This window comes from Salmo trutta, chromosome 1 (assembly GCF_901001165.1).
Source record: "Salmo trutta chromosome 1, fSalTru1.1, whole genome shotgun sequence".
NCBI classification, from domain to species: domain Eukaryota; kingdom Metazoa; phylum Chordata; class Actinopteri; order Salmoniformes; family Salmonidae; genus Salmo; species Salmo trutta.
In genome coordinates, this window is record NC_042957.1 from 75,236,634 (window position 1) to 75,262,084 (window position 25,451).

General features: G+C 39.0%; 2 protein-coding genes across 2 annotated transcripts; both read left to right on the top strand.

The window, feature by feature from the left end:
- Positions 1-11,293: 11,293 nt before the first annotated feature.
- Positions 11,294-25,373, top strand: LOC115207817 (immunoglobulin lambda-1 light chain-like). Its single transcript, XM_029775314.1, has 5 exons — positions 11,294-11,383; positions 11,477-11,796; positions 13,403-13,442; positions 14,289-14,698; positions 25,206-25,373. Exons 1-4 carry the CDS (start codon positions 11,344-11,346, stop codon positions 14,612-14,614), a joined length of 726 nt encoding a protein of 241 aa, XP_029631174.1. The 5' UTR covers positions 11,294-11,343; the 3' UTR covers positions 14,615-14,698; positions 25,206-25,373.
- On the top strand, positions 20,645-25,373 carry LOC115207826 (immunoglobulin lambda-1 light chain). Its single transcript, XM_029775327.1, has 5 exons — positions 20,645-21,304; positions 21,401-21,471; positions 22,708-22,974; positions 23,909-23,942; positions 24,796-25,373. Exons 1-5 carry the CDS (start codon positions 21,265-21,267, stop codon positions 25,119-25,121), a joined length of 738 nt encoding a protein of 245 aa, XP_029631187.1. The 5' UTR covers positions 20,645-21,264; the 3' UTR covers positions 25,122-25,373.
- Positions 25,374-25,451: the final 78 nt, after the last annotated feature.

A 25,451-nucleotide genomic window follows, 5' to 3' on the forward strand; every position in this document is an offset into this window, starting at 1 on the left:
AATAAGGTTTGTAAAATATCATTGTGGTTGGGGGTAATGGCTAAAGTATGGTAAGTATAAGTGGCCTCATCTCATTGGGAACAATAGCAAGGTACGTTTATGATGTAACTTGCATGTGTTTTGATTAAGTTGATCACATAGGCCTCAGTCACACAATTGTTAATAATGGGATGTTCTCTGAATGTCTTTTTGTAACAAACATTCTATCACAGGTGCAGAATGCAGTGTCCAGTGGGCTAACTGGCATAGCCTGCACCGATGAGCAGCGACAATGGAATGCAGGGACGTGGAGGAACCTTGAGCCAAAGCGGTTAAACAGCATTGACTTCACACACCATAGTGACCAATATGCAGAAAAGCATCCAGAATGTCCACCCCTGGTCCCCACTCCTGCATTCCACTCACAGGAGGAATTGAATGGGAGCCTGAGACACCTGAATCTGCCTGTGGGGAGTCTGCTCTATAAGTGTGTTAATGCTGAACCGACAACAATACCACAGCCAGTAACATCCCAGCTAAAATTGGACTGAAAGGAATATTTATTTATGGCTGTACCATTTTAATGAATTTGAACTGATGTGTGTCTCTTCTGTTCAATGCTTTCTAACTTCATATAATACCTCATATAATGTAATATAGATTCTCTACTCTTTCCCAGCCACATGGAGAGCATGTCAATTACAACTGCCGGAAATGCCTGTTCTTCTACAATGAATTTGTGAAACTTGACCCAACCCAGTTGACTGCTTTGGAACAGATCCCAAAGAAGCAGAGTGCCTCACCCTTGTGGCATGACTCAATGAAGCTTTGAGTTACTGCAAGCTCAGCCAAGAAGGTCTCTGTCAGGGAATCCACCAACCCTGATAAGTTTCTCCAGGGGCATCTGTATCCCAGGTTCGGAGGGAAAGCAGCCACATGCTACGGGAAAGATAATGAGCTGATGGCCTCCCAGCCCAGTGGTGTAAAGATAAGATGGAGTGAAGTTGCACAGGGGATGGAGGACGGAGGGATGTGCAGTGGAAAGAGGGATCCTTGGAGACAAGAAGCAGGGACAGAAAGGAAAAGATGAGTCGTTCCACAAAGAGTTTCCTTTGATATTATAAGGTGAAATTGTGCACCAAGAATTTTAAAAGCCTGTTATATTAAATGAAGTGCCCTTTAATAAAGACCACATGGAAAATTCAATAAATCTGATTTTTTTATCTGAATAAAAACGTGCTAAACTGCCAAAATGCAGAACTTTGACATGTTTCTCTGAGATTTTAAACACACTTAATCCACAAATGTCTCTAAGTTTCAACATCAATGTAAAGCCTTAGTTATTTTGTTGCTTCGACAAACAACTGACTAGGTATCCCCCTTTCCCTTCCCTTAATTATTTATGTGATTAGTGATTCATTTACGTCTGTCCCCGGTTTTAAGGTCAACTCTGTGACCTGCTCCCGCTCCGCATCTTGCTCATCTCAATATCTCCGGTGCTGCTCGTGGCAACATCATTTAACTGAGTCTACCTTTAATTAATAAGGAGAAACTACTCCTTTTTAAACAGTTTTTTCAAAAGAAACATTAAACATCGAATAGTCAAATCATATAGTAAAAGCAGGTGAGCTGGTTCTACTCTTCTTGGAAATTTTGTGTTTTTTTTGTGGTGGAAAGCTGAGCAAATTGAGTATAATGTTGATAGGATATAAATGTTTTTAAAATAAATACAACATTTTGAAGTTTGCATTCAATTTCTACTCCCTTTTGCACACAACAAGCTTCCACAAGGGGATTCATGGCTCATTTAAGAAGAAATCATCAGCCCTGTTACTTTATTTGGCACTTAATAGGCATTTGTTATAGTAAATTCTTTATTTAACCTCTTGAGATGGGAAAACGTTGTTAATGAAGGCGAATATGTGCTATTTCTGACAAAATCTAAGAAATATTTTACCACGTTACACTTTTCAATAGGCACAGAATTGGTGGAATGACCCAGATGCTAGGTGGAGAGAGAGAAGCATTCAAGTATTTCAGACTAGAACGCTGGCCTCTATTTTACCTTAGGATGCAGGAATGCAAGGCAAATGTATAGAGAGTTTGAAGCTGCCATTATTACATGGTATAAACTGTTCTCTAGTATTAACATTAGATTTTGGACTCAGTATAATTTCAGCATTAATTACAACTGTATAGGTCTGGCCTTCACTTAGTCTTTCAGCATTAAACTATGACCTTGTAAGATTCAACTCAATATTAGGAAGGTGTTCTTAATGTTTTGTACACTCAGTGTTGCGCGGCGTCATGCTACAGTGTTTCACATTCTGCATGGTTTCATGTCTACTATCTCTAGTTATCAAAGTCATTCACCAGGAACGTGTTCTATTTCTGATACTGAGTTACAGGAAGTGATGTGTTGTTCCCTTTCTCCCCCAGGACACACCTGCGTCCCCTCCCCTCCTCCCATCCTCCTCTCCTTATTTATAGCTTCATGTAAATGAAGAGGTTATTAAATCTCCTATAAGAACTGTGTGGGGAGAGGAGGGGGGGGGGTAAGATACCTCATCATTATATTGGTCCTGTGTAGATCTAGTATAGGATATTAAACTCCAGTTATGGTTTGATGGAGGTAGGAGATTAGATACCACATCATTATGTTGGTCCTGTGTAGAACTAGTATAGGATATTAAACTCCAGTTATGGTTTGATGGAGGTAGGAGATTAGATACCACATCATTATGTTGGTCCTGTGTAGAACTAGTATAGGATATTAAACACCAGTTATGGTTTGATGGAGGTAGGAGATTAGATACCACATCATTATGTTGGTCCTGTGTAGAACTAGTATAGGATATTAAACTCCAGTTATGGTTTGATGGAGGTAGAATATGAGTCAGTGAAGAAGACAGAATCTCATGTTGGGCAAAGAGAGCAGCTGGTGATTGGTTAACTGTAGAGGCCCCTCCCTCTAGTCCTCCCTGGCTTGGTGATAGGTTAACTGTTAGAGGCCCCTCCCTCTAGTCCTCCCTGGCTTGGTGATAGGTTAACTGTAGAGGCCCCTCCCTCTAGTCCTCCCTGGCTTGGTGATAGGTTAACAAATCTTAGTTCAGTCACCAGTTTAAGTTGAGAGTGGGGGTATCCATGGCATTTTCCAATTATGTTCCTATTTTACAAGTAAAAAAAATTGAGAACCTTTCATAATGTTGCCAAACAAAGACTCAACAAACTTACCTGAGACTCCCTGTCTCTGCCAGTCTGTCCCTGCATATCTGTCCCCAACTCTGCTGTCTGTGTGCCATCTGTTGCCTGCTCTGCCTAATGACATCATTGTGAAACATTTTCATTAGAATTTAATTTCTTTCTTATGAACATTTTATCAATTAGTCTTTGAGATATTAGGCTACTAGGGTTCTTACTTTGCGTTTTGGTGTACTGAAAAATACTCTGATGTTGCCATTTTTCTACCTGGTTGGCTACACACACACAGTATGTAGGTTATTTACAGTAGGAGATGGGCTTCTATCATCTTATCTTCTATCATTCTATATGGGCTTCGATCTAAAAGGTAGCTAGTAAATGTGAAACGGATTGCAGTGACAAGAGTTGACAGCTGTATGAGTTCACCATTTACACAACATATGCTGCAACCTTTTGTAATTTTAATCGTTTGCTTCATATTGGCTGGCTTCTAACAATAGCTGAATTTGCAAAGCTAGCGAGCACCAATTCAGTGGTGTTTGCTATAATCTTTGCTACCCGGGTTAAATAAAGGTGAAATAAAATAAATAAATAAAAGTTCCCTTGCGACAATTTAGCTTTTGCAACGAGACCATTAAATATATTTAAAACAATGGTAGAAGAGAGTGTAGTTCTGTTCAGTTTATCGCTAACCTTATCACAGGGACTTTGAAGCAATAACTTACAGGCATGCTGATCTTGGAATAAATTGACGATAGCAAAGATTCCATCTTTGACGACGCCACATAAATGGAATAGGTACTAGCTAGCTTAATAGTTAATATTTGCGCGCTAGCTCTGCATATTCAGCTAGTGTGTGTGCGCGATTGACTGGATTAACCTCACGTCAGTTACGTGCATTGAGTGCCTTTCAGACAGTAGATACGACCTCTACGTTACCTCGCAAGCTAAGGAACTGGCAGTGGATCAAACCATTGTGAGGCAAAGGGTGGGGGGGTCGCAATCTTTTGAAACTTAAAAACGAGCTATTAAGTGTCTATAATCAGCACAATTGCTTTCATTGCGTATTATTAATATTATTTAAATTACATAGTTATGTTTCAGTGATATATTGGGGGGGACAAATCATATTTTTCCCAGGATGGGGGGGTCGTGTCCCCCCCGGGATTTCCGCCCCTGCTTGAGATAATTGAGGCATGAATTGTTCATGAGTATATTTACCAGCAGGGAGAAAGAAGAAAGAGATGTATTTCAACAGTATATTTGTAAAGTAGTCCTGTAGTACCTTACTCTGTATTTGCCGTATTTACAGATACTATACACAGACATATTGTGTATAGATGCACTTATTATAATATGAGATGATGAATCCAATGATAAGAACATTTCTAGACGACATTATGTCCATCATACATCAACACAAATCATCAATCACAAATGATAATGTTATTGAAAGGTAGTGTACTGTATCTCTGTTGTCAGTACAAAGCTATCATAAATTCTGTGTTGATCTGGTTCAGAGAGGAGTGGTGATGTAGTTGAGACTATATAATTCTAACCAAGGTTAAGGGAACATCCTTCCTCTAGTCCTTGTGGATGGGTGTCGTAGAGATACTATATCAGTCTAACTAAGGTTTGGGCACCCTCCTTCCTCTAGTCTTCATGGACCCTGGTTCAGTTCCTTTTCCTCATCTGTTCCCTCACATCAGTCCTGGTTGGTGCTGGTTTCAGTTCCACCCAAAGACCAGCTGATAGTTTCATGTCCACTATTTCTAGTTATCAGAGTCATTCACCAGGAACGTGTTCTAGTTCTGACACTGAGTTACAGGAAGTGATGTGTTGTTCCCTTTCTCCCCCAGGACACACCTGCTTCCCCTCCAGTCCTCCATTCCTTATTTATAGCTTCATGTATTTTATCTCCTCTCAGAACTGTGTGTGGGGGGGAGAAGGGGGGGGGGGGCTGAAACTGAGGGTGCATCCCAAATGGCACTCTATTCTCTTTATAGTGCACTACGTTGATCAGGGCACTATAAAGTACGCTCTCCCCAAAATTCACAAGAGCGTGACTCCACCTATACCAGGCAGGCCCATTGTCAGTGGTAACGGATCTCTGACACAGAATATCTCCACCATTTTGTGAAACCCTGGGTGATCTCTCTCCCCACGTATACCAGAGAATCTATTGATTTTATTAATATTTTGAATTCTGTGGACCCTATTCCTGAAAAATTATATTCTGTGTACTTTTCTGTTACCAGTCTATATACGAACATCCCCCATCAGGGCGACCTAGAGGCCCTCATGTTCTACATCAATGATCGTCCCCCTAATGCTCTACCCAGCACCAACTGTATTGTGGACTTGGCTGAACTGCTACTAACCTCCAACTATTTTCTCTTCAGAGGAGACTTCTTCCTCCAGACCAAAGGGACAGCAATGGGGAGCACTATGGCTTTTAATTATGTTAACCTATATCTAGGAATGTTTGAAAAACATGTGGTGCTGAATCAAGACCTTAACCCCTTTCTTGCAAATATTCCCCTAATTTGGAGATATTTGGATGACATTTTCATGATCTATACAGGGACCCAGGAAGAACTCTTGGAATTCCATGCTAATCTAAACTCCATGAATGAACACCTTTGTTTCACCTTTAACTATAACCTATCACAAATCAGTTTTCCTGATGTGAAGGTTATTAAGGATAAAACCTCCCTCTCTACAGATCTCTATAGGAAACCTACAGACAGGAACACCCTCCTTAGAGGTGACAGCTTTCATCCACATCCACTTATTAAAAGTCTAGCTATAAACCAATTCAGTCGTATCAGAAGAATGTGCAGCTCTGATGCTTCTTAAAAGAAACAGACCACGGACCTCACACAAAGGTTTAAGGAAAGGGGGTACAAAGACAATTGGGTAAAACATGCCAATGATCATTTTGAAGGACTAACACAGTTGGAAAGCCTTTAACCAAAAGTTAAAGAAAAAGCAGAAAACGCCCCATCATGCTTCACCCAATATTCACCATTGGGGAAGGCATTTAAGGACATTATTGATACTGACCCACAATTGAAAGTCATTTTTAAATATCCCCCACGTTTGGTCTTTAAAAGACCGCCTAACGTGAGAGACATTGTGGTCAAACCTGATTATCCACCAGAGAAAAGGGAAACTTTCTTGGACAAGGTTCCGGAGGGTAATTACAAATGTTGCCAATGTGCTCAATGCAGCTTCACCTATAAATGCAACTCATTTACCTACCGCCGCACAGGACAGAGATTTAAGATCAAAGGCCTGATTACCTGCGTGTCCACCAATGTTATTTACACGTTGACATGTCCTTGTAGTCTGTCTTACATAGGGAAAACCCATAGAAGCCTTAAGACAGATCAGTGAGCACCGCAGCAATATACAGACAGGTGAGACAAAAAATCAGGTTGCTGCTCATTTTGTACAAGCTGGACATCCTATTAGTTCTCTGAGATACATTGGAATAGAAATGGTCAAGATGTCACACAGGGGAGGGGACATTGAGAGGAAACTTCTTCAAAGGGAAACTTTCTGGATCCACAGGCTGAACACACTGTCTCCTCTTGGCCTTAACAAGGAGTTTGACTTGAAACCATTTTTATAGTTTCAAAATGTCAAAATGATGTTATTTTATCCAAACATTATTCAAATATTTTCTGTCTATGTATACATATACTACTGTAAATACTGATCACATTCCTTGTGTATGATCATATATTTTGATACATTGAATGTTTAATATAGTGAACCTATGTTATATTTTTTGTATCTCCTGTTTCAGGAAGTGATGTCACTGAGTACCGCCCCTATATAAAGGACCTTCCACCCCCAGCTGGGATATCGTTGCCTGATGAAAACCTAAGGGTTGAAACGTTGTTATAAATAAAATCACCTGGGAGCATGAGCAGCGGTGTGCTGCATTTTCCTTTCTGTATTCAATTAATATAAACATCATGGATAATATAATGGAGGGTAGAGGATATGTGGTGATTAATATAAACATCATGGATTATATAATGGAGGAGGGTAGAGGATATGTGGTGATTAATATAAACATCATGGATTATATAATGGAGGAGGGTAGAGGATATGTAGTGATTAATATAAACATCATGGATTATATAATGGAGGAGGGTAGAGGATATGTAGTGATTAATATAAACATCATGGATTATATAATGGAGGGTAGAGGATATGTGGTGATTAATATAAACATCATGGATTATATAATGGAAGAGGGTAGAGGATATGTAGTGATTAATATAAACATCATGGATTATATAATGGAGGAGGGTAGAGGATATGTAGTGATTAATATAAACATCATGGATTATATAATGGAGGAGGGTAGAGGATATGTAGTGATTAATATAAACATCATGGATTATATAATGGAGGGTAGAGAATATGTGGTGATTAATATAAACATCATGGATTATATAATGGAGGAGGGTAGAGGATATGTAGTGATTAATATAAACATCATGGATTATATAATGGAGGAGGGTAGAGGATATGTAGTGATTAATATAAACATCATGGATTATATAATGGAGGAGGGTAGAGGATATGTAGTGATTAATATAAACATCATGGATTATATAATGGAGGAGGGTAGAGGATATGTAGTGATTAATATAAACATCATGGATTATACAATGGAGGGTAGAGGATATGTAGTGATTAATATAAACATCATGGATTACATAATGGAGGAGGGTAGAGGATATGTGGTGATTAATATAAACATCATGGATTATATAATGGAGGAGGGTAGAGGATATGTAGTGATTAATATAAACATCATGGATTATATAATGGAGGAGGGTAGAGGATATGTAGTGATTAATATAAACATCATGGATTATATAATGGAGGAGGGTAGAGGATATGTGATTAATATAAACATCATGGATTATATAATGGAGGAGGGTAGAGGATATGTAGTGATTAATATAAACATCATGGATTATATAATGGAGGAGGGTAGAGGATATGTAGTGATTAATATAAACATCATGGATTATACAATGGAGGGTAGAGGATATGTAGTGATTAATATAAACATCATGGATTACATAATGGAGGAGGGTAGAGGATATGTGGTGATTAATATAAACATCATGGATTATATAATGGAGGAGGGTAGAGGATATGTAGTGATTAATATAAACATCATGGATTATATAATGGAGGAGGGTAGAGGATATGTAGTGATTAATATAAACATCATGGATTATATAATGGAGGAGGGTAGAGGATATGTGATTAATATAAACATCATGGATTATATAATGGAGGAGGGTAGAGGATATGTAGTGATTAATATAAACATCATGGATTATATAATGGAGGAGGGTAGAGGATATGTGGTGATTAATATAAACATCATGGATTATATAATGGAGGAGGGTAGAGGATATGTAGTGATTAATATAAACATCATGGATTATATAATGGAGGAGGGTAGAGGATATGTAGTGATTAATATAAACATCATGGATTATATAATGGAGGAGGGTAGAGGATATGTGGTGATTAATATAAACATCATGGATTATATAATGGAGGGTAGAGGATATGTAGTGATTAATATAAACATAATGGATTATATAATGGAGGAGGGTAGAGGATATGTGGTGATTAATATAAACATCATGGATTATATAATGGAGGGTAGAGGATATGTGGTGATTAATATAAACATCATGGATTATACAATGGAGGAGGGTAGAGGATATGTAGTGATTAATATAAACATCATGGATTATATAATGGAGGAGGGTAGAGGATATGTAGTGATTAATATAGACATCATGGATTATACAATGGAGGAGGGTAGAGGATATGTAGTGATCAAATATAAACATCATGGATTATATAATGTAGGAGGGTAGAGGATATGTAGTGATTAATATAAACACCATGGAATATATAATGGAGGAGGGTAGAGGATATGTGGTGATTAATATAAACATCATGGATTATATAATGGAGGGTAGAGGATATGTAGTGATTAATATAAACATCATGGATTATATAATGGAGGAGGGTAGAGGATATGTGGTGATTAATATAAACATCATGGATTATATAATGGAGGAGGGTAGAGGATATGTAGAGATTACTATAAACATCATGGATTATATAATGGAGGAGGGTAGAGGATATGTGGTGATTAATATAAACATCATGGATTATATAATGGAGGAGGGTAGAGGATATGTAGTGATCAAATATAAACATCATGGATTATATAATGGAGGAGGGTAGAGGATATGTAGTGATTAATATAAACATCATGGATTATATAATGGAGGAGGGTAGAGGATATGTAGTGATTAATATAAACATCATGGATTATATAATGGAGGAGGGTAGAGGATATGTGGTGATTAATATAAACATCATGGATTATATAATGGAGGAGGGTAGAGGATATGTGGTGATTAATATAAACATAATGGATTATATAATGGAGGAGGGTAGAGGATATGTGGTGATTAATATAAACATCATGGGTTATATAATGGAGGAGGGTAGAGGATATGTAGTGATTAATATAAACATCATGGATTATATAATGGAGGAGGGTAGAGGATATGTAGTGATTAATATAAACATCATGGATTATATAATGGAGGAGGGTAGAGGATATGTGCTGATTAATATAAACATCATGGATTATATAATGGAGGAGGGTAGAGGATATGTGGTGATTAATATAAACATCATGGATTATATAATGGAGGAGGGTAGAGGATATGTAGTGATTAATATAAACATCATGGATTATATAATGGAGGAGGGTAGAGGATATGTGGTGATTAATATAAACATCATGGATTATATAATGGAGGAGGGTAGAGGATATGTGGTGATTAATATAAACATCATGGATTATATAATGGAGGAGGGTAGAGGATATGTAGTGATTAATATAAACATCATGGATTATATAATGGAGGAGGGTAGAGGATATGTGGTTATTAATATAAACATCATGGATTATATAATGGAGGAGGGTAGAGGATATGTAGTGATTAATATAAACATCATGGATTATATAATGGAGGAGGGTAGAGGATATGTAGTGATTAATATAAACATCATGGATTATATAATGGAGGAGGGTAGAGGATATGTAGTGATTAATATAAACATCATGGATTATATGATGGAGGAGGGTAGAGGATATGTGGTGATTAATATAAACATCATGGATTATATAATGGAGGAGGGTAGAGGATATGTGGTGATTAATATAAACATCATGGATTATATAATGGAGGAGGGTAGAGGATATGTAGTGATTAATATAAACATCATGGATTATATAATGGAGGAGGGTAGAGGATATGTAGTGATTAATATAAACATCATGGATTATATAATGGAGGAGGGTAGAGGATATGTAGTGATTAATATAAACATCATGGATTATATAATGGAGGAGGGTAGAGGATATGTAGTGATTAATATAAACATCATGGATTATATAATGGAGGAGGGTAGAGGATATGTAGTGATTAATATAAACATCATGGATTATATAATGGAGGAGGGTAGAGGATATGTAGTGATTAATATAAACATCATGGATTATATAATGGAGGAGGGTAGAGGATATGTAGTGATTAATATAAACATCATGGATTATATAATGGAGGAGGGTAGAGGATATGTGGTTATTAATATAAACATCATGGGTTGTATAATGGAGCTGTGATGAGGGTAGGGGTAGAGGATGGTGCAGAGTCAAAAGCAGAACAAATATTTTTGAGTTAGTTTATCATACTGCCCCTTTGCTTAAATAGTTGGGACACATTTAAAGTGACTTGTAGGTCAGTGTGTTTAGATTAAAGATCAATCATTATAATAGTATTATTAGAACTGTGGAAGTCTGTTAACCCCCAGACATGTCAATCAACTATGAGAGTAGCTAGTGATTGTAGAGGCCCCGCCTTCTGGTCCTACATGGCTTGGTGATAGGTTAACTGTAGAGGCCCCTCCCTCTCGTCCCCCTTGTCTCCTTATAGGTGGTTCCTGCAGCCTCTCCTCTCCTCACACTCCAACCCTGCTCATCTCTCAGCTGGAAAGTAAGGGCCGTTCACATCACACACTGACAACATGCTGGGGACACTCTGCACTCTCATCACTGCTCTAACATGTAAGGAGTCTGACTTCCTGGAGGTTTTACTTCCTGGTTTATTAATAATGAGTCTGTATGTTTCTATTTACTTAATGTCATCTTATGTCCCAGGTGTCAGTGGTGTGACTGTGGTGACACAGAAGCCTCCTGTTGTGACAGTGAGGAAAGGAGAGACGGCCACTATGGACTGTAACCTGGGGACTGTTGATAATAGTGCTGTTTGGTATAAACAGGTTCCAGGAGGAGTTCCTCAGTATGTTTTACAGTGGTACTACTATAAATGGACCTCTGTAAAATATGGCTCTGGTTTCTCCTCTCCTAAATTCACATCTAATCATCAGTCTAAATCAGATTATAGTTTGATTATTAATACTGTGGATGAGGAAGACTCAGCAGTGTATTACTGTAAAACAAATGACTACTCTGTTGAAGAGTGGGCATCACAGTGATATACACTATGACAAAAACCTCCTCACCAAATACACTCACTTCTGCTTTATGTGTGGCAGAGGGGTGAACTCTAAGAAGCAGCAGTTGATCCGTCATTATTATAACAATATATACATGACACAATGGGAGATCTGGAAATGGAAGAACCATCCATCCCTACTTGTCAATAAAGATTACACGACAATTGTGAAAAGAGATTTAGCCATTCTTGATGTAATCATCATCATCATCAAGTGAAGACTACATCATATGGATATTGCTTTAACTGATGGATTCAAAAGGACCAGACACCAACAGCAGAATATGATGCTTTACTATATACTGTTACTTCATAGAGATAAACTTTAGAATAGCCTGAGATGTTTGTAGTGAGAGTGAAGCTCTGTCTGAATGGGATGGTTCAGTTCCTGTCCTCTCAGTAGAGAGAGTGAAGCTCTGTATGAATGGGACGTTTCAGTTCCTGTCTGTCCTCTCAGTAGAGAGAGTGAAGCTCTGTCTGAATGGGATGTTTCAGTTCCTGTCCTCTCAGTAGAGAGAGTGAAGCTCTGTCTGAATGGGATGTTTCAGTTCCTGTCCTCTCAGTAGTGAGAGTGAAGCTCTGTCTGAATGGGATGGTTCAGTTCCTGTCCTCTCAGTAGAGAGAGTGAAGCTCTGTTTGAATGGGATGTTTCAGTTCCTGTCCTCTCAGTAGTGAGAGTGAAGCTCTGTCTGAATGGGATGGTTCAGTTCCTGTCCTCTCAGTAGAGAGAGTGAAGCTCTGTATGAATGGGACGTTTCAGTTCCTGTCTGTCCTCTCAGTAGAGAGAGTGAAGCTCTGTCTGAATGGGATGTTTCAGTTCCTGTCCTCTCAGTAGAGAGAGTGAAGCTCTGTCTGAATGGGATGTTTCAGTTCCTGTCCTCTCAGTAGTGAGAGTGAAGCTCTGTCTGAATGGGATGTTTCAGTTCCTGTCCTCTCAGTAGTGAGAGTGAAGCTCTGTCTGAATGGGATGGTTCAGTTCCTGTCCTCTCAGTAGAGAGAGTGAAGCTCTGTTTGAATGGGATGTTTCAGTTCCTGTCCTCTCAGTAGAGAGAGTGAAGCTCTGTCTGAATGGGATGATTCAGTTCCTGTCCTCTCAGTAGAGAGAGTGAAGCTCTGTCTGAATGGGATGTTTCAGTTCCTGTCCTCTCAGTAGAGAGAGTGAAGCTCTGTCTGAATGGGATGTTTCAGTTCCTCTCCTCTCAGTAGAGAGAGTGAAGCTCTGTCTGAATGGGATGGTTCAGTTCCTGTCCTCTCAGTAGAGAGAGTGAAGCTCTGTCTGAATGGGATGTACCAGTTCCTGTCCTCTCAGTAGAGAGAATGAAGCTCTGTCTGAATGGGATGTACCAGTTCCTGTCCTCTCAGTAGAGAGAGTGAAGCTCTGTCTGAATGGGATGTTTCAGTTCCTGTCCTCTCAGTAGAGAGAATGAAGCTCTGTCTGAATGGGATGTACCAGTTCCTGTCCTCTCAGTAGAGAGAATGAAGCTCTGTCTGAATGGGATGTACCAGTTCTGTCCTCTCAGTAGAGAGAGTGAGGAGGTTTTTGTACGGCTGTGTATACAAACTGAATCACTGTGGTATTCGGACAAGGAACCAAGCTCATTGTCAGTGGTGAGTACCCTTTCTTTTAACGTTATATTTTTGAATTTTTTGTAATACATAATAGTTAATAGAATTAAATATTTAACATTATATTCTTATTTCATATTTATTTTGTGTAAATAACCTACTTTGTGGACCGATTATCAAGTGTCATGTACACATTGTGACATCTTCATATCCTACAGTATATCTGTAGTTGTTGATTTCACATTTAAACTTAATAAACATATTGCACTATTTCAACATGTAGGTTACTGCTGTCACTTGACAACACTACTCATTTATAATGTCTAAACAATAATCATCTATTTACTTAGAGGTAGATTTGAATGTGAATGCTTCATAAAGTTGTATCAACCTTTATAATGTTGGTCCCACGTTATATTAAATGATGATAAAACCATGTATATGGTAGTTACACACAAAGTAACTACATGATTCATTACATTGTAGGTTACTATATTACAGTTCTCTGTTTGCTGGTTGACTAGAAGTAGGATATCTGTTTGATTGTATCCCTCATTCAGCACATCTGACTACTTGATTATGTTTAAACATAGTGATCTGAACTCGTTATCCACTTGCACAGAAATCTGCTTTACCTCTGAAAAGTCACATATGGAGAGTTACTTAGAAAGTTTCTAAATAAGTCCATCTACAAACAGAGATTTGTGAGTAACATGTAACAATATAATTACATGGTTTTAGTGCCTTTTAATTTTTTGAGCCCAACATGTTAATTGTTTGTAGTCTTTGAGAAAACGTTATATTTTTATTCTACACAACCCTGTTTCATTCTACTAACATATCAAATGATTTTGTGTAATATTTATTCTGCTCATTCCATTGGTCCAGACTCTACCCTCCCTCCTCCTGTCTTGACCATCCTCCCTCCGTCCAGCGATGAGTTGAAGTCCAACAAAGTCACCCTGGTGTGTCTGGCCAGTCAGATGGCCATGGGCTACGCCGATGTCAGCTGGACCGCTGGCGAGAATCCGGTCACCGGCGACATCGCGACGAGTGGCCCGGTGCCGCAAGCCGACAAGACGTTCCAACTCAGTAGTTGTCTGACCGTTGACACGTCAGAATGGAACCAGGACAAAGTGTTCTCATGTAAAGTCACCGTGGGCTCCAAGTTCGCTGAGAAAGGCATCAAGAAGTCTGAATGCAGCACTGAATAGCCTGAGAACCATTGTAATGTCAATTTGATTTTCTACATCACTTTTCAAGTTATTATTAATTCATTAGAAGTTTAACCTGCATATATACATTATGTTCCATTAAAGAGAGAAATATCCACTACTTATATCATAGGCAATATGATAAGTATACTTTTTATATTTGAAATTGGTTGCTTTGCAGATTTATAATAGAATAGTTAGAGCTTTGTTGTATTGTGGATATTCAATAAAGAGCATTCTAAAGAACAAGTGTTTGTATTTGATCATGTTGATGAGCATCAGTGTTAGCAGCACTAAATGAGGGGGAGTTTAACTGAACTCAAATAGAGCAGCCTGCTCTCTGACTTTAGTCCAGATCCAGAAATAGTTTATCCAGATATCCAGGATGTAGGTTTACTGTAATGTTAATGAATCACCAGAGATGATCCAGATATCCAGGATGTAGGTTTACTGTAATGTTAATGAATAACCAGAGATGGACTAGAGGTTTAGTTTCAATTAGAACTTCACATTATTGAGAACCTTCATTAGTGTGATATGATTGTATTATAAGAACATTCTAAAAGTACCTATTTAATAATCTTCCATATGTATTTAAAATAGTTGATTTGAAAAGGAAACTTGATTATTTCCTAGGCAATATTTGCTTGTACTTTTCACAGTATGAGGAATTAAAACAACAGTACAGTAACAAAATAAATTCAATATATTAATAGTTTATATTCAATAGTGTTATAAACGTATGTCTTACTATAATGTACAATAACATTTTACTCATGAATCTTTTCTCTCCATACATCTTTGCCAGCAGGGGGAAAGAGAAGAGATAAAATATTATAATATGCTTCCACCTTGTGGCTCAAACAGTTGTATTTCATTATAGTTGTATTTCATTGTAATAATTTCCAGACTAAATCCATCATGCAGTTTCAAATCAATCACAAATGATTAAGTTATTGAAAGTTAGTGTACAGTATCTCTGTTGTCAGTACAAAGCTCTCCTCAGTTCTGTGTTGGTCTGGTTCAGAGAGGAGTGTAGTGATGTAGTTGAGACTATATCAGTCTAATCAAGGTTTAGGGACCCTCCTTCCTCAGAGAAGAGTGTAGTGATGTAGTTGAGACTATATCAGTCTAACTAAGGTTTAGGGATCCTCCTTCCTCTAGTCCACATGAACCCTTGTCCTGTTCCTTTTTCTCTCTCTGTGTCCTCATCTGGTTCCTCACATCTGTCCTGGTTGGTGCCCTCACTCTAAGTCTGGTCTTGTTCACATTGGGGAGAATCCTAACTTGCAGTTCAGACACATTTTCACTTAGTCTCCCATAGGCATCAATGCATGACTAAATAAAGATTCACCTTAATTGGAAGTTAGGATTCACCCCATCGTGCATTAGTGATCAGAACTGAGTCTGCAGTTCTGTCAACGTCCACCAGAGGAGGACATAGGACCACCAATAATGACTGAGGAAAGATCTACATGTACTTTACAACAGGAACAGCTGTCTGTAGACCACTGGTTTCAGTCCCACCCAAAGACCAGCTGATGGTTTCATTTCTACTATTTTTAGTTATCAGAGTCATTCACAAGGGACTTGTTCTAGTTCTGATACTGAGTTACAGGATGTGATGTGTTGTTCCCTTTCTCCCCCAGGACACACCTGCTTCCTCTCCCCTCCTCCTCCCCTCCTCCTCCCCTCCTCCTCTCCTCCTCCTCTCCTTATTTATAGCTTCATGCAAATTAAGGGGTTATTTTATCTCCTCTCAGAACTGTGTGTGGGGGGAGAAGGGGGGGGGGCTGAAACTGAGTGTGCATCCCAAATGGCACTCTATTCTCTTTATAGTGCACTACTTTGACCAGGGCATAATAAAGTACGCTCTCCCCAAAATTCACAAGAGCGTGACTCCACCTATACCAGGCAGGCCCATTGTCAGTGGTAACGGATCTCTGAGATAATATCTCTACCATTTTTTTAAAACCTGGGTGATCTCTCTCCCCACGTATACCAGAGAATCTATTGATTTTATTAATATTTTAAATCTGTGGACCCTATTCCTGAAAAATGATATTCTGTGTACTTTTGATGTAACCAGTCTATATACTAACATCCCCCATCAGGGCGACCTAGAGGCCCTCATGTTCTACCTCAATGATCGTCCCCCTAATGCTCTACCCAGCACCAACTGTATTGTGGACTTGGCTAAACTGCTACTAACCTCCAACTATTCTCTCTTCAGAGGAGACTTCTTCCTCCAGACCAAACGGACAGCGATGGGGAGCACTATGGCTTCTAATTATGTTAACCTATATCTAGGAATGTTTGAAAAACATGTGGTGCTGAATGCAGACCTTAACCCCTTTCTTGCAAATATTCTCCTAATTTGGAGATATTTGGATGACATTTTCCTGATCTATACAGGGACCCAGGAAGAACTCTTGGAATTCCATGCTAATCTAAACTCCATGAATGAACACCTTTGTTTCACCTTTAACTATAACCTATCACAAATCAATTTTCCTGATGTGATGGTTATTAAGGATAAAACCTCCCTCTCTACAGATCTCTATAGGAAACCTATGGACAGGAATATCCTCCTTAGAGGTGAAAGCTTTCATCCACGTCCACTTACTAAAAGTCTCCCTATAAACCAATTCAGCCTCATCAGAAGAATGTGCAGCTCTGATGCTTCTTAAAAGAAACAGACCACGGACCTCACACAAAGGTTTAAGGAAAGAAACAGACCACGAACCTCACACAAAGGTTTAAGGAAAGAAACAGACCACGGAACTCACACAAAGGTTTAAGGAAAGAAACAGACCACGGACCTCACACAAAGGTTTAAGGAAAGAAACAGACTACGGACCTCACACAAAGGTTTAAGGAAAGAAACAGACTACGGACCTCACACAAAGGTTTAAGGAAAGGGGGTACAAAGACAATTGGGTAAAACATGCCAATGATCATTTTGAAGGACTAACACAGTTGGAAGCCTTTAACCAAAAGTTAAAGAAAAAGCAGAACATGTCCCATCATGCTTCACCCAATACTCACCATTAGGGAAGGCATTAAGGACATTATCAGGAAGCACTGGTACATTATTGATATTGACCCACAATTGAAAGTCATTTTTAAATATCCCCCATGTATGGTCTTTAAAAGACCGCCTAACGTGAGAGACATTGTGGTCAAATCTGATTATCCACCAGAGAAAAGGGAAACTTTCTTGGACAAGGTTCCGGAGGGTAATTACAAATGTTGCCAATGTGCTCAATGCAGCTTCACCTATAAATGCAACTCATTTACCTACCGCCGCACAGGACAGAGATTTAAGATCAAAGGCCTGATTACCTGCGTGTCCACCAATGTTATTTACACGTTGACATGTCCTTGTAGTCTGTCTTACATAGGGAAAACCCATAGAAGCCTTAAGACAGATCAGTGAGCACCGCAGCAATATACAGACAGGTGAGACAAAAATCAGGTTGCTGCTCATTTTGTACAAGCTGGACATCCTATTAGTTCTCTGAGATACATTGGAATAGAAATGGTCAAGATGTCACACAGGGGAGGGGACATTGAGAGGAAACTTCTTCAAAGGGAAACTTTCTGGATCCACAGGCTGAACACACTGTCTCCTCTTGGCCTTAACAAGGAGTTTGACTTGAAACCATTTTTATAGTTTCAAAATGTCAAAATGATGTTATTTTATCCAAACATTATTCAAATATTTTCTGTCTATGTATACATATACTACTGTAAATATTGATCACATTCCTTGTGTATGATCATATATTTTGATACATTGAATGTTTAATATAGTGAACCTATGTTATATTTTTTGTATCTCCTGTTTCAGGAAGTGATGTCACTGAGTACCGCCCCTATATAAAGGACCTTCCACCCCCAGCTGGGATATCGTTGCCTGATGAAAACCTAAGGGTTGAAACGTTGTTATAAATAAAATCACCTGGGAGCATGAGCAGCGGTGTGCTGCATTTTCCTTTCTGTATTCAATTAATATAAACATCATGGATAATATAATGGAGGGTAGAGGATATGTGGTGATTAATATAAACATCATGGATTATATAATGGAGGAGGGTAGAGGATATGTGGTGATTAATATAAACATCATGGATTATATAATGGAGGAGGGTAGATGATATGTAGTGATTAATATAAACATCATGGATTATATAATGGAGGAGGGTAGAGGATATGTAGTGATTAATATAAACATCATGGATTATATAATGGAGGAGGGTAGAGGATATGTAGTGATTAATATAAACATCATGGATTATATAATGGAGGAGGGTAGAGGATATGTAGTGATTAATATAAACATCATGGATTATATAATGGAGGGTAGAGGATATGTAGTGATCATAAACATCATGGATTATATAATGGAGGAGGGTAGAGGATATGTAGTGATTAATATAAACATCATGGATTATATAATGGAGGAGGGTAGAGGATATGTAGTGATTATTATAAACATCATGGATTATATAATGGAGGAGGGTAGAGGATATGTAGTGATTAATATAAACATCATGGATTATATAATGGAGGAGGGTAGAGGATATGTGATTAATATAAACATCATGGATTATATAATGGAGGAGGGTAGAGGATATGTAGTGATTAATATAAACATCATGGATTATATAATGGAGGAGGGTAGAGGATATGTAGTGATTAATATAAACATCATGGATTATATAATGGAGGAGGGTAGATGATATGTGGTGATTAATATAAACATCATGGATTATATAATGGAGGAGGGTAGAGGATATGTAGTGATTAATATAAACATCATGGATTATATAATGGAGGAGGGTAGATGATATGTAGTGATTAATATAAACATCATGGATTATATAATGGAGGAGGGTAGAGGATATGTAGTGATTAATATAAACATCATGGATTATATAATGAAGGAGGGTAGAGGATATGTGGTTATTAATATAAACATCATGGGTTGTATAATGGAGCTGTGATGAGGGTAGGGGTAGAGGATGGTGCAGAGTCAAAAGCAGAACAAATATTTTTAGTTAGTTTATCATACTTGCCCTTTACTTAAATAGTTGGGACACATTTCAAGTGACTTGTAGGTCAGTGTGTTTAGATTAAAGATCAATAATTATAGTAGTGTTATTAGAACTGTGGAAGTCTGTTAACACCCAGACATGTCAATCAACCATGAGAGTAGCTAGTGATTGTAGAGGCCCCGCCCTCTGGTCCTACATGGCTTGGTGATAGGTTAACTGTAGAGGCCCCTCCCTCTAGTCCTCCCTGTCTCCTTATAGGTGGTTCCTGCAGCCTCTCCTCTCCTCACACTCCAACCCTGCTCATCTCTCAGCTGGACAGTAAGGGCCGTTCACACCACACACTGACAACATGCTGGGGCACTCTCATCACTGCTCTAACATGTAAGGAGTCTGACTTCCTGGAGGTTTTACTTCCTGTTTTATTAATAGTGAGTCTGTATGTTTGTCTTTTCTACATGTCATCTTCTTATTTCCCAGGTGTCAGTGGTGTGACTGTGGTGACACAGAAGCCTCCTGTTGTGACAGTGAGGAAAGGAGAGACGGCCACTATGGACTGTAACCTGGGGACTGTTGATAATAGTGCTGCTCGTTGGTATAAACAGGTTCCAGGAGGAGTTCCTCAGTACATGTTAAGGTGGTACCACACTGGTTGGAGCTCTGTAGAATATGGTTCTGGTTTCTCCTCTCCTAAATTCACATCTAATCATCAGTCTAAATCAGATTATCGTTTGATTATTAATACTGTGGAGGAGACAGACTCAGCAGTGTAATACTGTCAGACATGGGACAACTCTGTAAATGCGCACGTATCACAGTGATATACACCATGACAAAAACCTCCTCACCAAACACACTCACTTCTGCTTTTAGATGTTCTGAATATAGACACTAACTGAATGTCAAGTCATCCTGAACCAGTGTGTCTGCAGTATGATAACAGGCCATGCTTGTGTTTTACACAAAACCCTTCACACATTTAGTAGAACGTTGTCATTAACAATTACATCTAGTTGTCACAAACCATGAATGATAAAGTGATATTCCAGATTGTTCCGTCCTAACAGAAGACTCCATGTATCAGATAACCTCCATGATAGTCAGTCCCCTGGTTTACAGTAGAGACATATTACATCAACAGTCATTTAGTGATATACTGTTAGTTCAGAACCCCACCATCCAGATAATATTATTATGTTATTATTATACATATTATGACATGCTGATTTTAAGGAAACTTACCAACATAACTCACATGAAACTAAATACTGCTCGTTTCAGTGTAACCAAAATGATCCCATATGGTTTTTGTTAGTCCAATCAAAAATATATAAATATTTTTATAGTTGAATAGTTACAGTAATTTAAATTAATCAGAAGTCCATCATACAGAAGCTGATAGGCTGAGATATAGAGGCCGCTCCCTCTGGTCCTCCCTGGCTTGGTGATAGGTTAACTGTAGAGGCCCCTCCCTCTGGTCCTCCCTGTCTGTCTCCTTATAGGTGGGTTCTGCAGCCTCTCCTCTCCTCAAACTCCAACCCTGCTCATCTCTCAGCTGGACAGTAAGGGCCGTTCACACCACACACTGACAACATGCTGGGGACACTCTGCACTCTCATCACTGCTCTAACATGTAAGGAGTCTGACTTCCTGGAGATTTTACTTCCTGTTTTATTAATAGTGAGTCTGTATGTTTGTCTTTACTACATGTCATCTTCTTATTTCCCAGGTGTCAGTGGTGTGACTGTGGTGACACAGAAGCCTCCTGTTGTGACAGTGAGGAAAGGAGAGACGGACACTGTGGACTGTAACCTGGGGACTGTTGAGAATAGTGACGGCCACTATGGACTGTAACCTGGGGACTGTTGATAAGAGATGGCCACTATAGACTGTAACCTGGGGACTGTTGATAATAGAGACCGCCACTATGGACTGTAACCTGTGGACTGTTGATAATAGAGACGGCCACTCTGGACTGTAACCTGGGGACTGTTAATAATAGTGACGGTCACTATGGACTGTAACCTGGGGACTGTTGATAATAGAGACGGCCACTATGGACTGTAACCTGTGGACTGTTGATGATAGAGATGGACACTATGGACTGTAACCTGGGGACTGTTAATAATAGTGACGGTCACTATGGACTGTAACCTGGGGACTGTTGATAATAGAGACGGCCACTCTGGACTGTAACCTGGGGACTGTTGATAATAGAGACGGACACTATGGACTGTAACCTGGGGACTGTTGATAATAGAGACGGACACTATAGACTGTAACCTGGGGACTGTTGATAATAGAGACGGCCACTATGGACTGTAACCTGTGGACTGTTGATGATAGAGATGGACACTATGGACTGTTACCTGGGGACTGTTAATAATAGTGACGGTCACTATGGACTGTAACCTGGGGACTGTTGATAATAGAGACGGACACTATGGACTGTAACCTGGGGACTGTTGATAGTAGAGATGGACACTATGGACTGTAACCTGGGGACTGTTAATAATAGTGACGGTCACTATGGACTGTAACCTGGGGACTGTTGATAATAGAGACGGACACTATGGACTGTAACCTGGGGACTGTTGATAATAGAGACGGCCACTCTGGACTGTAACCTGGGGACTGTTGATAATTGAGACGGACACTATGGACTGTAACCTGGGGACTGTTGATAATAGAGACGGCCACTCTGGACTGTAACCTGGGGACTTTTGATAATAGAGACGGACACTATGGACTGTAACCTGGGGACTGTTGATAATAGAGACGGACACTATAGACTGTAACCTGGGGACTGTTGATAATAGAGACGGCCACTCTGGACTGTAACCTGGGGACTGTTGATAATAGAGACGGCCACTCTGGACTGTAACCTGGGGACTGTTGATAATAGAGACGGACACTATGGACTGTAACCTGGGGACTGTTGATAATAGAGACGGACACTATGGACTGTAACCTGGGGACTGTTGATAATAGCGACGGACACTAAGGACTGTAACCTGGGGACTGTTGATAATAGAGACGGCCACTATGGACTGTAACCTGGGGACTGTTGATAATAGTGCTGCTCGTTGGTATAAACAGATTCCAGGAGGAGTTCCTCAGTACATGTTAAGGTGGTACCACACTGGTTGGAGCTCTGTAGAATATGGTTCTGGTTTCTCCTCTCCTAAATTCACATCTAATCATCAGTCTAAATCAGATTATCGTTTGATTATTAACAATGTGGAGGAGGCAGACTCAGTGGAGTATTACTGTCAGACATGGGACAGCTCTGTTTATTACTACGTATCATAGTGATATACAGCATGACAAAAACCTCCTCACCAAATACACTCACTTCTGCTTTAAAAGTGGCAGAGGGGTGAACTCTAAGAAACAGAAGTTGAAGTTAATCAGTGATTATTATAACAATATATACATGACATATTGGGAGATCTGGAAATGGAAGAACCATCCATCCCTACATGTCAACAAGATTATAAGAAGACATTGTCTGAAAGGAAAATGATGTTGTCTCTCTTGTTGTGATCATCATCATCATCATCATTACCATCATCATCATCATCATCACCACCATCATTACCATCATCATCATCATCACCACCATAATCATCATCATCAGGTCAAGACATCATCATAATATCATCATCAAGATCATCACCAAGTCAACACTGCATCGTATGGATAGTGCTTTAACTTCAAAAGGACCAGACACCAACAGCAGAATATGATGCTATACTATATGCTGTTACTTCATAGAGAGAAACTCTAGAAAAGCCTGTGATGTTTATAGAGAGAGTGAAGCTCTGTATGAATGGGACGTTTCAGTTCCTGTCTGTCCTCTCAGTAGAGAGAGTGAAGCTCTGTCTGAATGGGATATTTCAGTTCCTGTCCTCTCAGTAGAGAGAGTGAAGCTCTGTCTGAATGGGATATTTCAGTTCCTGTCCTCTCAGTAGTGAGAGTGAAGCTCTGTCTGAATGGGATGTTTCAGTTCCTGTCCTCTCAGTAGAGAGAGTGAAGCTCTGTCTGAATGGGATGTTTCAGTTCCTGTCCTCTCAGTAGAGAGAGTGAAGCTCTGTCTGAATGGGATGGTTCAGTTCCTGTCCTCTCAGTAGAGAGAATGAAGCTCTGTCTGAATGGGATGTACCAGTTCCTGTCCTCTCAGTAGAGAGAGTGAGGAGGTTTTTGTACGGCTGTGTATACAAACTGAATCACTGTGGTATTCGGACAAGGAACCAAGCTCATTGTCAGTGGTGAGTACCCTTTCTTTTAACGTTATATTTTTGAAGTCAAGGTTTTTTGTAATACATAATAGTTAATAGAATTAAATATTTAACATTATATTCTTATTTCATATTTATTTTGTGTAAATAGCCTACTTTGTGGACCGATTATCAAGTGTCATGCACACATTGTGACATCTTCATATCCTACAGTATATCTGTAGTTGTTGATTTCACATTTAAACTTAATAAACGTATTGCACTATTTCAACATGTAGGTTACTGCTGTCACTTGACAACACTACTCATTTATAATGTCTAAACAATAATCATCTATTTACTTAGAGGTAGATTTGAATGTGAATGCTACATAAAGTTGTATCAACCTTTATAATGTTGGTCCCACGTTATATTAAATGATGATAAAACCATGTATATGGTAGTTACACACAAAGTAACTACATGATTCATTACATTGTAGGTTACTATATTACAGTTCTCTGTTTGCTGGTTGACTAGAAGTAGGATATATGTTTGATTGTATCCCTCATTTAGCACATCTGACTACTTGATTATGTTTAAACATAGTGATCTGAACTCGTTATCCACTTGCACAGAAATCTGCTTTACCTCTGAAAAGTCACATATGGAGAGTTACTTAGAAAGTTTCTAAATAAGTCCAGCTACAAACAGAGATTTGTGAGTAACATGTAACAATATACTTACATGGTTTTAGTGCCTTTTCATTTTATGAGCCCAACATGTTAATTGTTTGTAGTCTTTGAGAAAACGTTATATTTTTATTCTACACAACCCTGTTTCATTCTACTAACATATCAAATGATTTTGTGTAATATTTATTCTGCTCATTCCATTGGTCCAGACTCTACCCTCCCTCCACCTGTCTTGACCATCCTCCCTCCGTCCAGCGATGAGTTGAAGTCCAACAAAGTCACCCTGGTGTGTCTGGCCAGTCAGATGGCCATGGGCTACGCCGATGTCAGCTGGACCGCTGGCGGGAATCCGGTCACCGGCGACATCGCGACGAGTGGCCCGGTGCCGCAAGCCGACAAGACGTTCCAACTCAGTAGTTGTCTGACCGTTGACACGTCAGAATGGAACCAGGACAAAGTGTTCTCATGTAAAGTCACCGTGGGCTCCAAGTTCGCTGAGAAAGGCATCAAGAAGTCTGAATGCAGCACTGAATAGCCTGAGAACCATTGTAATGTCAATTTGATTTTCTACATCACTTTTGAAGTTATTATTAATTCATTAGAAGTTTAACCTGCATATATACATTATGTTCCATTAAAGAGAGAAATATCCACTAATACTGATATTGTAGGCTATATGATAAGTATGCTTTTTATATTTGAAATTGGTTGCTTTGCAGATGTATAATAGAGGAATAGTTAGATCTTTGCTGTATTGTGGATATTCAATAAAGAGCATTCTAAAGAACAAGTGTTTTTATTTGATCATGTTGATGAGCATCAGTGATAGCAGCACTAAATGAGGGGGAATTTAACTGAACTCAAA

Excerpts from the sequence above, each read along its gene's own strand:
- LOC115207817 (XM_029775314.1), top strand. The coding sequence starts at position 11,344 with ATGCTGGGGACACTCTGCACTCTCATCACTGCTCTAACAT. Across the intron at positions 11,797-13,402 it reads CAAATGACTACTCTGTTGAA|ACTGTGGTATTCGGACAAGG; the intron begins GAGTGGGCATCA and ends ACAAACTGAATC. Across the intron at positions 13,443-14,288 it reads AACCAAGCTCATTGTCAGTG|ACTCTACCCTCCCTCCTCCT; the intron begins GTGAGTACCCTT and ends CCATTGGTCCAG.
- LOC115207826 (XM_029775327.1), top strand. The coding sequence starts at position 21,265 with ATGCTGGGGACACTCTGCACTCTCATCACTGCTCTAACAT. Across the intron at positions 21,305-21,400 it reads TCTCATCACTGCTCTAACAT|GTGTCAGTGGTGTGACTGTG; the intron begins GTAAGGAGTCTG and ends CTTATTTCCCAG. Across the intron at positions 21,472-22,707 it reads GGAAAGGAGAGACGGACACT|ACGGCCACTATGGACTGTAA; the intron begins GTGGACTGTAAC and ends TTGATAATAGAG.